We start from the raw sequence: 15,510 nt of genomic DNA, 5'->3' as shown, positions 1-15,510 counted from the left end.
CTCTTTTATTTCCTATGGGAGGGGCCATTCACCATCCACCTGTGGCTTTACTCCCAAGTCGACCCTGATTTCTGAACTGTTCTTTTCTTCTGACAGCTCTGTGCATGTGCACACGGGGAACAGGCTCCCCCTGTTCCTCTGCCTCACTGCTGTCTAGCTCCGGAGGCACCTGATCACTGCCAGACAGCCTTGGCCCTATCTCCCTCCGACGCAGAGCCCTCGTCCGAGCCTTCCCCAGACTCCAGGACTGGCCCAGGTTCCTCCCCAACCTCCCCACTGTCCGACTCTGCTGGCCTCTGGCAGGCCACGATGGTTGAGAGTGTCCCAGGGTCACTTAATCCTGTTTTACGACCTTCTGAATAGCAAGGTCAAGGGGAAAGCCGGATTGGCTTAACAATTGGATTACTAACCGAACCACTGCAGTGTTTCGCTTAACAACGGTGGCAAGAAAGGGTGTAAAAACTGGCCCAAACTCACTTAAGAACTGTCCGACTTAGCGGCAGGCATTTCGGGCTCGATTGCGGTTCGTAAGTCAAGGACTGCCTGTATGCGTTTCACAGTCTCTGCGTGCCCCCCCCCGCCGCCGCACCTAATCAGAGGTGAGCAAGATCTGATCAGAAAAAGATCCATTCGCCAATCTTATTCTCAGCGCAAACTCTCCCGATCCATTCTGCTGGATCAGGGGACAATGAATCACAGGGCAATTGTAAATTTAGTTAGAAACAACAGAGTGTAAATTCCCTGGGTCGGATTTACTATCCCCTTTGGGAGGGAGAAAAAAAATTAGGCACAGATCTCCAGATAAGAGATCCTTGTTTTAGACAAAAGGGATTGCATCAGAAAATTTTTATTCCCAACCAGGCTGCCTTTTTCCACGATTTGTATATTCTGATTTTGCTGATTTTTTTTTTGGAGAGTTCTTAGATTGGCGAGTTGAAAAAGCCGACGTGTTCCTCTGATCCGGCTACCCTGCAGCTTTTTCCACGATGAGACATGAAAACGAGAGGGCTTTCGCAAACCTAGTTTAAATCATCGTTTAAAGCCAGGAGAGGCGCTATTCTTAAGGAGCTTTTTAATGTAGATCAGAAATTTTAGCCCCGCCGAGAACCGGCCTGAAATTTTAATGGCCACGTTTAAGTGGAACATGCGATATACGCCTGCCTTAAAATAATCTCTCCTAGCCTCCAAAAATATAATAATATATATATGCATGAATAATGAACAGTTATTTGAGGTAGAAAGCAGCGTCGAGGTTTTATTTGGGTGATTAAGTGACACTTCAACACTACTATTGATCACGGGGGGGGGGGAGAGAGAGGGAGGGAGGGAGGGAGGGAGGGAGGGAGAGAGAGAGAGAGAGAGAGAGAGAGAGAGAGAGAGAGAGAGATGAATGATGGGATTAATGTTCATTTAACAAACTCACCATTAAACGCAGACACTCTGTTAACCAGTAGCCACAGCTGGGAAACATATCTTCAGAATTAATAAACGTGGAGAAAGATTTAATAGATTTCCATAGATTTTGAGGCCGAGAGGACTTTTAACAGAATAACAAGAGTTGGAAGGGACCTTGGAGGTCTTCTAGTCCAACCCCAGCTTTTGAACATACACATAATAGCAATAGCAGTTAGACTTATATACCGCTTCACAGGGCTTTCAGCCCTCTCTAAGCGGTTTACAGAGTCATCATATTGCCCCCAACAACAATCCGGGTCCTCATTTTACCCACCTCGGAAGGATAAGTGTGTGTGTGTGTGTGTGTGTGTGTGTGTACGCGCGAGCGTGTGCCTGCGTGCAAACTACATTCGGAGCAAGCACACTGGAATATCCATGCAAGAAGACTTTCAACCATTTGTTTAGTGACTGACTCGAAGTTACAGCGGCACTGAAAAAAAGGGACAGATGCTCACGCTTATGACTGTTCACAGCATCTCCACGATCATGTGATCCAAACTGGTGTGCTTGGCTGGCTGGGTGACTTTTCGCCAATCACCAGGAGACTGGGAGTTCTAGTCCCACCTAAGGCATGATAGTTGGCTGGGTGACTTTGGGCCAATCACCAGGAGGCTGGGAGTTCTAGTCCCACCTAAGGCATGATAGTTGGCTGGGTGACTTTGGGCCAATCACCAGGAGGCTGGGAGTTCTAGTCCCACCTAAGGCATGATAGTTGGCTGGGTGACTTTGGGCCAATCACCAGGAGGCTGAGAGTTCTAGTCCCACCTAAGGCATGATAGTTAGCTGGATGATTTTGGGCCAATCACCAGGAGACAAGGAATTCTAGTTCCACTTTAAGTATAAAATCCAGCTGGATGAGTTCGGGGCCAGTCCCTCTCTCTATCTCAACCAAACCCACCTCTCAGGGTTACGATGGAGGGGGTGGGGGACGAGGAGGAAGAAAGTGGTATGTTCGCATCTTTCTTTATTAAAATAAGTCCGGGGGCAAATAATTAAAAATGTGTGTTCACTTTTTTTCATTGACAGCCTTGGAAAGTTTCCTGGTATTAAAATATGTTAAAAACATGCTTTAGGAGGAACATTTCACAGCCAAGGGTTCACTGCCTAAAGGACTCTCTATCTGTCTCTAAGAGAATCCTATTTCAGTTGACGGAGAGATATCTCTATTGAGTCATTGAAGGTAAGGGCGCCAGTTGCTATTAATCATGGGGGCACTGCACCACCTCGGGTGTCGGGATGTTGGATTTCGGTGCGGGTAAATATGCTAATGCCCCCTGATCAATGATTAAGGGCAGTGTTTTTCAACCACTGTGCCGCGGCACACTAGTGTGCCGTGACATAGTGTAAGGTGTGCCGTGGGAAAATTACTTTATATATAGTCAATATAGGCACAGAGTTAAAAAAATTTAACATTTTCTAATGGTGGTGTGCCTCGTGATTTTTTTCATGAAAAAAGTGTGCCTTTGCACAAAAAAGGTTGAAAAACACTGATTAAGGGGACCCAGGTATGCTTAGTCTAACAAGGAGAAGGACCAGGGGTGACATGGTAGCAGTCTTCCAATATCTCAGGGGCTGCCACAAAGAAGGGGTGAAGCCATTTGTCTAAAGTGGTGTAGGGTTTCCTGCCTAAGCAAGGGGTTGGACTAGAAGACCTCCAAGGTCCCTTCCGTCTCTGTTATTCTATTCTATTCCTTGTCCTCAATTGGATGGGATGGGATGGGATGGGATAGGATAGAAATAGAATAGAATGGAATGGATTGAAATAGAATTCTTTATTGGCCAAGTGTGATTGGACACACAAGAAATTTATCTTCGGTGCATAAGTTCTCAGTGTACTTAAAAGATACAAGTGATAAATCATGATCATACTCATCATAAATATATTCACCATGTCACAACAATGTATAGCAACAGATGGAAACTAATCAAGGAGAGAAGCAACATAGAACTTAAGGAGAGATTTCCAGACAGCGAGAGGACTTAATCAATGGAACAACTTGCCTCCAGAAGTTGTGAATGCTCCAACACTGGAAGTTTTTCAGAAGAGATTGGATAACCATTTGTCTGAAATGCTATAGGGCTTCCTGATTGAGCAGGGGGTTGGACTAGACTAGAGGATCTCAAAGGTCCCCTCCAACTTTGTTATTCTGGATGGACTGAGTTTCCACAGTGATGAGGACACCGTCAGAAGACCTGAAGGAGCAGGCTGGAGACAGATGATCCTGGAGAAGCTATCTATCCCTAAGACTTCCGTTCCCCACCATCCTGTGGGAGCTGAAGAAGCTTCTTGGATGAGAAGCGAAACATCTTCAAAAGAAAAAAAAAAACAAGACATCCAGTTGCCTCCAGAAAAAGCACCTTTGGGACTTTCCATCCATATGGGTCCCTAAGAGTTAATACCAAGCTGATGGTACTTAATCACGTACCATAAAGTATCTAATGACATGGTAGCTCAGTGGCTAAGACACTGGGCTTGTCGATCAGAAAGGTCAGCTGTTCGGCGGTTCGAATCCCTAGCGCCGCGTAACGGAGGGAGCTCCCGTGACTTGTCCCGGCTTCTGCCAACCTAGCAGTTCGAAAGCACGTTAAAAATGTGAGTAGAAAAATAGGAATAGCAATAGCAGTTAGACTTATATACCGCTTCATAGGGCTTTCAGCCCTCTCTAAGCGGTTTACAGAGTCAGCATATCGCCCCCAACAACAATCCGGGTCCTCATTTTACCCACCTCGGAAGGATGGAAGGCTGAGTCAACCTTGAGCCGGTGAGATTTGAACAGCTGAACTGCAGATAACAGTCAGCTGAAGTGGCCTGCAGTGCTGCATTTAACCACTGCGCCACCTCAACTCTTCTTTGGTAGGAAGGTAACAGAGTTCCGTGGGCCTTTGGCATTGAGACATGCTGGCCACATGACCACAGAGACGTCTTCGGACAGCGCTGGCTCTTCGGCTTTGAAACGGAGAGGAGCACTGCCCTCTATAGTCAGAAACAACTAGCATGTATGCGCAAGGGGAACCTTTACCTTCTAATCATTCAAAAATGTGGAATTCAGAATTCAAATCAACCTCTAACCAACTAGGCACGAATTATAGTTTTTTCTCCTGGTTAGCCATAAAAACCAGGCCTATAACACCCTCCCTCCCCCCCCAAAAAAGAGAGGAAATTCTCGGCAGCCCTAGGTAATTTATTTCTTTAATTCGACTGAGAGCAGAGCTCATCTTAATGCAAGGTAGTTTGATTAAAAACAACATTTTCTCATTTCTTTCAAATGCACCCAATCAGGTTCTTTTTTGGGAAATCTCCAGAGGAAAGCAGCTGCTGAGAAGGCCTCACTGTATCTCCGCACGGTTTTGATTAAGAGCCAAAAAAACCACTTTTTTTTTTTTGCTTTCTCTTCCATCCTAGTCTGAACTTTGGGGAAAAGATTTGCATTTAGGGCCAAACTGGCAGAAAGCAGAGGGCCAAAAGCCCTCGGAGGCTTCCCAAGAGCATGAAGCCAACTCCTGGTCCCGACAAAAAAAAACCCCTTTTATTAATTGACTGTGAATTCTGCTCCTTCACATCCAGCAAAGTCTTTCAAGGGAGGATTTACAGCCACAGACCTTATCTGGCTTGGAGAGGTGCCAGGACGAGATCTGCAGAACTTGGCAAGGAGCCTCGGAGAGTCACGAACCAATTAAGCGAACTAATTGTCTCCTGCAAACTCCACTCCCCTTTCGCTCCTCTTTTATTCCCTCTGGGAGGGGCCATTCACCGTCCACCTGTGGCTTTGCTCCCAAGTCGACCCCTGTTCTTTAGCTGTTCCCTTCGTCTGGCAGCTCTGTGCATGTGCACACTGGGAACAGGCTCCAGCTGTTCTTCTGCCTCACTGGTGTCTGACTCCGAAGGCAGCTGATAACTGTCAGACGGCCCTGGCCCCCTCTCTGCCTCCGACACAGAGCCCTCCTCAGAGCCTTCCCCAGAACTCCAGGACCGGCCCAGGTTCCTCCCCAACCCTCCTCACTGTCCGAATCTGCTGCCGGCTTCACCAGCTGCTGGCGAGCCACAACATGAACTGTGTGCGCAGGCTAGTCCCCAACTTACGACCGTAATGTGAGCCTGGAATTTCTGTCGTGTACCACGACGGTCATAAATCAAGGCACCCAAGTGGACCAACCCGATTTTTGCAACGTTTTTAATATGGCAGCAGTCGTAAAATGAACTCAATCGAACCCACTGTCCACAATGGGCAGCCTTTTTGCCAGAAGCCACAAGTAAATTTATTTATTACATTTATTATCCTGGCCATCATACCACAAAGCAACTTAACGGCGGGGTTTTTTTAGGAAAATAAAAAGGGTCATAAATAATGGTCCCTTGAGCATAGGACACAGCAAATGGCCACAACTGCAGGACGGGGTAGTCCTCAGCGTACGACCACCACGGAACCCCAAATTTATGTGGCTAAGTGAGAAATTTGTTAAGGGAAGTTTTGCCCGGTTCTATGATTTTTCTTGTCACGGACGCTAAGTGAATCACTGCAGTTCTTAAGTTCAAACAGGTAGCCCTCAACTTACGGCCACTATGGAGGGATAAATTTCTAACTCATTTGCTAAGTGAGTTTTGGCCCATTTTGCAACTTTCCTTGCTGGCAGAGTCAGCCTGCAATTCTGCGTTCTGACTACTGCGCCATCAGATACGTAGCAATAGCAATAGCAGTTAGACTTATATACCGCTTCATAGGGCTTTCAGCCCTCTCTAAGCGGTTTACAGAGTCAGCATATCGCCCCCACAGTCTGGGTCCCCATTTCACCCACCTTGGAAGGATGGAAGGCTGAGTCAACCTTGAGCCGGTGAGATTTGAACAGCCGAACTGCAGATAACAGTCAGCTGAAGTGGCCTGCAGTATTGCACCCTAACCACTGCGCCACCTCGGCTCTCTCAACAGATAGCAACAGTGCTTAAACCTATATACCACTTTACAGTGCTTGACAGCGCTCTCTAAGTGGTTTACAGAGTCAGCCTCTTGCCCCCAACAATCTGGGTCCTCATTTTACCAACCTCAGAAGGAGGGAAGGCTGAGTCGACCTTGAGCCGGTCAGGATCGAACTGGGGGCAGTGGGAAGAGTGTGCCTGCAATACTGCTTTCTGACCATTGCGCCACCAGGACCCTTCCTTCCTTCCTTCCTTCCTTCCTTCCCACTTAGCAAGATCATTCAGACTTATAGACCACTTTTCCAGCCCTCTATAAGCAGTTTGCAGTCAGCCTCTTGTGCCCCCAACAATCTGGGTCCTCATTTTACCCATCTCGGAAGGACGGAAGGCTGAGTCAACCTTGAGCCTCCCCCTCCTCCTCCTGTTCCTCTCCCAAACTCCACTCCCTTCTTACATTGATAACGTTACCTAGTTGGGTCATGAAGCATCTGCAAGGAAACCACCCAGCTCAGAGAGCACCCGGGGCCCCCACAGTTCAACCCTGAGCTACAACCATTCGTTTGCGTCGCTGAAACACCTGCACTAATTTGATGCCCTTCCCCAAACACCCATCTGCAAGTTCAGAAAACGTCTGGGTGTATTTGGGGATGGAAGACTTCAGCTACAATCGGTTGGGTTTATTGATTTCATGCATGGGGTTTTTCCAGGTATTATGGATTCTGCGTGTGTCTTTTCTGCAGCACAGAACATTTTTCCATGAAAAGGACGCTGGCACTTCCGTTAAGCTTCTGCGTCGTCTCTTAAATCCTATTACACAGGGGCTTTGCAGCAGGATATCTTTTGATTCGCAAACAGACCGGATCCTGCTATCCATTTTATTCCCATTTCTCTCTCTCTCTCTACCCCCCCTCTCCCTCCCCCCTGTGTTTCTGTCTCTCTCCCTCTCTCCATTTCTGTATCTCTCTCTACCCCCCCTCTCTGTTTCTGTCTCTGTTTCTCTGTCTCTCTGTGTATGTTTCTGTCTGTCTCACTGTCTCTCTGTTTCTCTGTCTCTCTGTTTCTCTGTCTCTTTCTGTCTCTCTCTCTGTGTGTCTCTCCCTCTCCCACTCTCTCTGTGTTTCTGTCTCTCTCTCTCCCCCCTCTCTGTTTGTCTCTCTCTCTCCCCCCTCTCTCTGTTTCTGTCTCTCTCTCCCTCTCTCTCTATATATATTTCTGTCTCTGTCTCTCTCTCTCTCTTTGTTTCTCTGTCTCTGTCTCTGGCTCTCCCTCTGGCTCTCTCCGTCTCTCTGTGTTTCTGTCTCTTTCTTTCTCTGTCTCTCCCTCTCTCTGTGTGTTTGTCTCTCTCTCTCTCCCCCCTCTCTGTTTCTGTCTATCTCTCCCTCTCTCTATATATTTCTGTCTCTCTGTCTGTCTCTCTCTCTCTGTTTCTGTTTGTCTCTTTGTTTCTCTGTCTCTCTCTCTCTCTGTGTCTCTCCCTCTCCCTCTCTCTGTGTGTTTCTGTCTGTCTCTCTCTTTCTGTTTCTATCTGTCTGTCTGTCTCTCTCTTTGTTTCTCTGTCTCTTTGTTTCTATCTCTTTCTATCTCTGTTTCTCTCCCTCTCTCCCTCTCTCTCTGTGTGTTTGTCTCTCTCTCCCCCTCTCTGTTTCTGTCTCTCTCTTCCTCTATCTATCTATCTATCTATCTATCTATCTATCTATCTATCTATCTATCTATCTGTCTCTCTGTCTTTCTCTCTTTGTTTCTCTGTCTCTTTGTTTCTATCTCTTTCTGTCTCTGTTTCTCTCCCTCTCTCTCTGTGTTTGTCTCTCTCTCCCCCCTCTCTCTGTTTCTGTCTGTCTCTTCATCTATCTATCTATCTATCTATCTATCTATCTATCTATCTATCTATCTATCTATCATCTATTTCTGTCTCTCTGTCTCTCTCTCTCTCTCTCTTTGTTTCTCTGTCTCTTTCTGTCTCTCTTTGTTTCTCTGGCTCTCTCTCTCCCTCTCTGTTTCTGTCTCACTCTCTCTTTAAACCACAGCCAATTTCAGCTGCCAAAAGACCAACCCATGGGAAGATTGTTTTTCTTTGAAACACAGATCTCTCAAAATCCACAACCAACGGATGATCTGCTGAACGGCGTCGGCTCTAATTATGCCCATTCTCGGCTATAGATTCGCAACACAGGCGGCGTGTTGCGTTTCATGGGCCCAGTTCTGATCCAAGCCAGGGAAGGGCGGTAGGTGGGAGGGAGGGAGCGGGGAGCTAAAACTCCGTCATGACAGATTGCCCCCTTTTTCTTCCATTTTTTTTAGCATCGGCACGTTGGAAACAAAACTGTCGCAGCGCAGAGGACTGATGGAAGATCCGGGGGTCCTTTGCGGAGGTCTGGATGAAAAACGAACGTTTTCATTCTCCGCGTCTCCGTTATTTCAATCCATTCGCTCATTGATTTGCCGTTTCCTATACAAGGGTGGCAATTAAGTGTCTAGGACAGTGTTTCTCAACCTTGGCAACTTGAAGATGTCCGGACTTCAACTCCCAGAATTCCCCAGCCAGCATTCGCTGGCTGGGGAATTCTGGGAGTTGAAGTCCGGACATCTTCAAGTTGCCAAGGTTGAGAAACACTGCTCTATGAGCTCCACATACGTTACAACCAGGTGTATGTGTGTTTGTAGCTGTCAGCTAGCCAGTTTTCATTCAACAGGACGGAAAATCAAAGCAAACAATCGCTTCCTGGGCCACTGTCCCAAAGACGGTTTTTTCAGGAAGCAGCTGGACTTTCTTGCTTTTTGCTTTGAAGGCGTTTCACTTCTCCTCCAAGAAGCTTCCCCAGTTCTGACCAAATGCTGGTTGGGGAATGGAAGGATTTCTACTCCTTGCAGACAGCTGGTCATTTGCATCCCTTTTAGAGAGTCCTTGAGGCCACTTGGGAGGTTGGAAGGAGGGCAGAGGTAAACCTCCAAGTGTTTCAACCATCCTCCAAGTGCCTCCTTTTGGCCACCTAAGGAGAAGGAAGGACTCCCTGGAGAAGAGCCTCATGCTGGGAACGATGGAGGGCAAAAGAAGAAGAAGGGGACGACAGAGAAGGAGGAGGCTGGATGGAGTCACCGAAGCAGCCAGCGTGAGCTTAAACAGACTCCAGAGGATGGTAGAGGACAGGAAGGCCTGGAGGAACGTTGTCCATGGGGACATGATGGGTCGATAGGACTTTGCAACTAACAACAAATAAAAGAGACTTCCTATTTTTCCATATGCAGGAAATGTGGAGTATTATTTTCAAGGGGGACAAAAGATCAGGCTTACGTTTGGGGCCCCGGATATATTTTTTTTGCTTCTTGCAGCTAATCTCTGAAGCGGCAGCATACGCTGAAATTCGTTTAACATATTGTAGGAGTAATGAGTTTTTTTGACAAGCTCCTTCCCGGCAACACGTTTCGTTTTTCGTTTCCCACCTTCCTCGTGTTGTTTTTCAATCTTCCTTTTTTTATTAAAAAAAAATAAAAAATAACTTAACGAGGGAGCCAGAGGAAGCATTTGGCGAAACCCTGTAAATTATCATATGTGGGATTTTTTACACAGCCTTAATAAAGTTGTGTTATTTTATTTTTATGGTTAGCAACAAAAGGGAAGTCCGCTGTTCCATTCTTGAGTTCTTTTTTTTAAAGACTCTGGAGGAGCCAAAGTAAATAATCTTAGGTGAGATATTAGAATTTAATCGGCGGGGAAATCATACTCGGGAAAAGTTGGATTGGGTCAAACGAATCCGATATGTCAGCCTGAGGGGGGGGGGGGGGGCTTTGGTGCTCCCGGAGGTGGCTGGTTTTCTTGCAGACGTTTCTTGACCCAACTAAGTAACACCATCAGTGCTGGAGGGAGGGAGGTTTGCTCTCTGTTTAGATGCAAGCCCCTTTTAGCACTGATGACGTTCCCTTGTTGATAATGAGATGTCTGCAAGAAAAGAACCAAGCTCAGAGGGCACCAAGGACCCCACAATTCTCCTCCTCCTCCCTGCAAACCCCACTCCCTTCTAGCACTGATGATGTTACCTAGTTGGGTCATGAAACGCCTGCAAGAAAACAACCAAGCTCAGAGGGCACTAAGGACCCCACAGTCCTCTTCCTCCCCCCACCCTTTTCCTTCTCCACTCCACAACCTCCCTCCCTCCCTCATATCCTCCTCCTCCTCTTCTTTCTCCTCCTCCTCCCTGCAAACCCTTCTAACATTAAATGATGTTACCTTGTTTGGGTCAAGAAATATTTGCAAGAAGAGAACCAAGCTCAGAGAGCACCAAGGAGCCCACAATTCTCCTCCTCCTCCCTGCAAACCCCACTCCCTTCTAGCACTGATGATGTTACCTAGTTGGGTCACGAAATGTCTGCAAGAAAGCCACCCAGCTCCGAGAGCACCAAGGACCGGCTGGCTGGGGAATTCTGGGAGTTGAAGTCCAGAACTGCTGAGGAGGCTGATTTAACATCTTCATGAGACCACCTAATAAATGTTACATCCCCTGGCATGGGATTCTCTACTCCACAAAGCCCAATAGGACTGATAATGTTACCTAGTTGGGTCATGAAATGTCTTCAAGAAAACAAGCTCAGAGAGCACTAAGGACCACAGTCATCGTCCTCCTTCTCTTTACCTCTTTCCCCTCCTCCCCCGCCCCTCCTCTCTGCAAACTCCACTCCCTTCTAGCACTGATGATGTTACCTAGTTGGGTCACGAAACGTCTGCAAGAAAGCCACCCAGCTCCGAGAGCACCAAGGACCGGTTGGCTGGGGAATTCTGGTAGTTGAAATCCAGAACTGCTGAGGAGGTTGATTTAACATCTTCATGAGACCACCTAATAAAGCTACATCCCCTGGCATGGGATTCTCTACTCCACAAAGCCCAATAGGACTGATAATGTTACCCAGTTGGGTCATGAAATGTCTTCAAGAAAACCACCAAGCTCAGAGAGCACCAAGGACCCTTCATTTCAGCCTTGAGGTATGAATATTCTCCTTTATTAATATATCAGTCTAGACAGATGGACTTTTTGATAGCTGGATAGCCAGACAGCTCTGGAATTCTTGCTCCTCGGGAAATTTGCAACAACTTCTGCAATTTATTGGGGGGGGAATTCCCAAAGATTCAAAAAATTGAGACGACTTTTTCACCCACACGAACTTTTAAAGGTGGTCAACGAATGTTCGCTCTGAACCTGCTTTACAGGTAGTCCTCAACTTATGACCGGTTGCTTAGTAACTGTTACAACAGACCTCCCCACAAATTCCTACGACCTTGCTCCAGAGTTCTGACCCCCTGAGATCACATGACCACATCTGGGCCGTGGGCAACTGGCCCGCATTTATGACGGTTCACGGCGTCCCACGGACACACGACTGCATTTTATGACGGTTTGTGCGAAAAACCAGAGTTCACCACCATTTTTCGGCAATACTGGCTCCTTGTCAAACCACTGGTTCGCTTAACGACCACAGTGGTCGCTTTACAACCACAGGCAAAAAAAAAAAAAAGGTTATCGAATCAGTGGGTCCAGAAGAGTAAAGACAAGATTTACGACTGTCACGACTAATAACTGAGGTGAGCAGGCTCCATTAGTCGTAAGTCAAGGACTACCTGAATGTTTTTTTAAATAAAATAAGAAAACAAAATGCATCAGGGCTTCAGGAGAGCTAATGCCAATCTTTCACTCCTGTTTGCCCATAAACACACACAAACACACGTTCCTGAAAGAGGAAACGGTTGAGTTTATGGTAAAGCTGGCTGAGAAACCCATTTTAACGGATCAGATCTTTCTACGGTCGGTAAACGAGGACAGATAACAGAGGTCCTTCCTCCCCGAAGCTCAGCTGGCCAAGACCAGGAGGCTCTTCTGCCCATCAGCTCTGTGCATTTAAAAGCAGGAGGGTAAAACTCCACCCAGCCTTCCCAGCAGAGCCTCTCTCTCCAGGGGAAGGGAAACCCGCTCACCCTCTCCTCCAGGCGGTTCAGCTGCTCCTTGTAGTAAGTCTCATGTTTCTTCAGCTCCTTTTCCTTTTCTTGTAGCTGCTTGGCCTGAAGAGATAGGATAGATAGGACATGGTAAATATAATAAATAATATTAATATAAAATTATATATATTAGGCCACAGGCTCTTATCCGTGTAAAAGAAATCTAATAGATACCTTTCACCCTGGCTTCGCTGATAACGGATAAGAGCCTGTGGCCTAATGGCTAAGATGTCTGCCTAGTATGTAATATAGCCCAGGTTCAAATCCCAGTAAGGGTATGGCTAGCTGATGAGAGCTAAATAGCTTGAAATAGATCTATACTAGTCTCCCTTTATTTATTTATCAGCACAAATAAAAACACACACACACACACACACACACACACACACACACACATATATATATATATATATATATATATATATATATATATGTATATGTATATGTATATGTATATGTATATGTATATGTATATGTATTAGATTTTTTTAATTAGATTATAATATATATATATATTTAATATAACATAACATAAACTAAATGTAAATGTCAATATCAATATCAATATATATAAATATACAATACAATACAATATAGGAGGAGGGGAGGGTAAGGAGGGGAGAGGAAGAGAAAAGGAGGGGAGGGAAGGGAGGAGAAGGGCAGCGAAGGGGGAGGAGCGATGGGAAGAGAAGGGGAGGGAGGGAGAGGAGCGAAGGGGAGCAAAGTGGGAGGAGGGAAGGGAAGGGGAGGGAGGAGGGAAGGGAAGGGCAGCGAAGGGGGAGGAGCAAAGGGAAGAGAAGGGCAGCGAAGGGGGAGGAGCAAAGAGAAGGGGAGGGAGGAGGGAAGGGAAGAGGGCAGCGAAGGGGGAGGAGCAAAGAGAAGGGGAGGGAGGAGGGAAGGGAAGAGGGCAGCGAAGGGGGAGGAGCGAAGAGAAGGGGAGGGAGGAGCGATGGGAAGAGAAGGAGAGCAAAGTGGGAGGAGCAAAGGGAAGAGAAGGGGAGGGAGGGGGAAGAGCGAAGGGGAGGGGGGGGGCCTAGCATGCTGTGGTCCAGGAGGCCACAAATGATTGGACACGACTCATGAACTGGACAGCAACAACAAAAATCCCCATTTTTTCCCCATTTTGACTTCTTACCTTGCATTCCATTTCCTGGAAGCATGTAAATAAACGCAGAACACAAAACCATCAGTTTATGCGACAGGTTAGAGTAAGCAGAAGCCTTATACAAACAAGGCCTGAGCGAATTCTCATACTTAAGAGCCAGCGCTGTCCGAAGACGTCTCCGGGGTCATGTGGCCAGCATGACTCAACGCCGAAGGTGCATGGAACGCTGTTCCCTTCCCACCAAAGGTGGTTCCTATTTTTTCTACTTGCATTTTTTACCTGCTTTCGAACTGCTAGGTTGGCAGAAGCCGGGACAAGTCACGGGAGCTCACTCCGTTACGCGGCGCTGGGGATTCGAACCGCCAACCTTTCTGATCGACAAGCTCAGCGTCCTAGCCACTGAGCCACCCTTATACGTTGCATAAAACATCAAATATGTTGCACCAAACTCCACTCCTTTCTAGCACTGATGATGGGGAATGAAACGTCTGCAAGGAAACCCCCCAGCTCAGAGACCACCAAGGACCCCACAGTCCTCTTTCTCCCCCTCCTCCTCCTCCTCCTCCCATTCTCCTCCTCCACGCCACAAACCCCACTCCCTTCTAATACGGATGACGTTACCTAGTTGGGCAATGAAACGTCTGCAAGGAAACCCCCCAGCTCAGAGACCACCAAGGACCCCACAGTCCTCTTTCTCCCCCTCCTCCTCCTCCTCCTCCTCCTCCTCCTCCTCCTCCTCCTCCCATTCTCCTTCTCCATGCCACAAACCCCACTCCCTTCTAATACGGATGACGTTACCTAGTTGGGCAATGAAACGTCTGCAAGGAAACCCCCCAGCTCAGAGACCACCAAGGACCCCACAGTCCTCTTTCTCCCCCTCCTCCTCCTCCTCCTCCTCCCATTCTCCTCCTCCACGCCACAAACCCCACTCCCTTCTAATACGGATGACGTTACCTAGTTGGGCAATGAAACGTCTGCAAGAAAACCACCCAGCTCAGAGAGTGGTAAAGACCTCCGCAGATCCACCCTGGGCTACAAACGTTCTCTTCTAGGGATATTCCTCCACAAGGCCCCATCCTTGGCAGCCCCGGAGTTCAGACTTCCCACTTCGCTATTAATGCGAAGGCTGGGTTTTCTCCTGAAGGCTTTGCCAAGAGATAGCGACCATTAGAGGAGGCGGCGAAGCGGAAACGAACTTAAAAAGGGGGTGGGGAGAAATCACAAAGCTGTTGGAACTTTCAATATGCAGCCTTGGAAATTTAAGTTTATTAAATGCATGGCAGAGAGAGAGGGGGGGGAGGGAGAGGGAGGAAGAGAAAGGTCATTTGTGCATTGTTAAGTGGCACACGGAAGGTGCCGGGGGGGGGGGGTTTGAGCCCAAACCCTTTGCAGAACTTGAACAGGTCAATTAAAAGCAATTTCCAGAGTGTCATAAAGAAACACCCCAAAGACAGCAAATGAACGAGAACTCACCGCAGCGGAACAAGCAAAAGGAAAAAGACTGGACTAAAGAAAGAGGCAGAACATTAAGAAATAGAGAAAGAGGTCTGTTAGATCAAACCGAGATCCCACAGACCAGCATTATGGGCCAGGAGGTAGGAAAGTACAGGCAATTCCAGACAGAGAGGGAGGGAGAGAAAGAAGGAGACGGAGAGGGGGGGAGAGGAGGAGAGGGAGAGAGAAGAAGAAAGGATGAGAGAGGGAGAGGGGGAGGGGGAGGAGAAAGAGAGAGGGGGAGGAAGGAAGAGATGCGGGAGAGAGAGAAGGAGGGAGGAAGGGAGGAAGGAGAGAGGATGAGAGGGGGAGAGGGAGAGAGGAGGGAGGGAGAGAGAGGGAAGGCAGAAGGGTGGGAAGGGGAGAAGATGAGAGGAAGGGAGAGAGAAGGAGGGAGTGGGAGAGAGGGAGGGAGAGAAAGAGGCAGGAAGGGAGAGAGAAGGAGAGGGAGAGAGGGGAAGAAAGGATGAGAGAGGGAGGAATAGAGGGGGAGGGAGAGAGGAGAAAGAGTGGGGGAGGAAGGGAGAGAGAAGGAGGGAATGGAGAGAGGGAGGGAAAGAGGGA

General features: G+C 47.6%; 1 protein-coding gene across 1 annotated transcript in view; it reads right to left on the bottom strand.

Moving 5' to 3' along the window:
- CHCHD3 (coiled-coil-helix-coiled-coil-helix domain containing 3) overlaps positions 1 to 15,510 on the bottom strand; it is a 167,496-nt gene that overhangs the window by 32,264 nt on the left and 119,722 nt on the right. Inside the window, exon 5 of the mRNA XM_032220540.1 lies at positions 12,327 to 12,410. Within this exon, the coding sequence (XP_032076431.1) occupies positions 12,327 to 12,410 (84 nt within the window). The remainder of the gene's footprint in view (positions 1 to 12,326; positions 12,411 to 15,510) is intronic.

This window comes from Thamnophis elegans, chromosome 7 (genome assembly GCF_009769535.1).
Source record: "Thamnophis elegans isolate rThaEle1 chromosome 7, rThaEle1.pri, whole genome shotgun sequence".
Classification (NCBI taxonomy): domain Eukaryota; kingdom Metazoa; phylum Chordata; class Lepidosauria; order Squamata; family Colubridae; genus Thamnophis; species Thamnophis elegans.
Note: the sequence above shows the minus strand (reverse complement) of the source record. Positions and strands in the feature narration are given on the sequence as shown.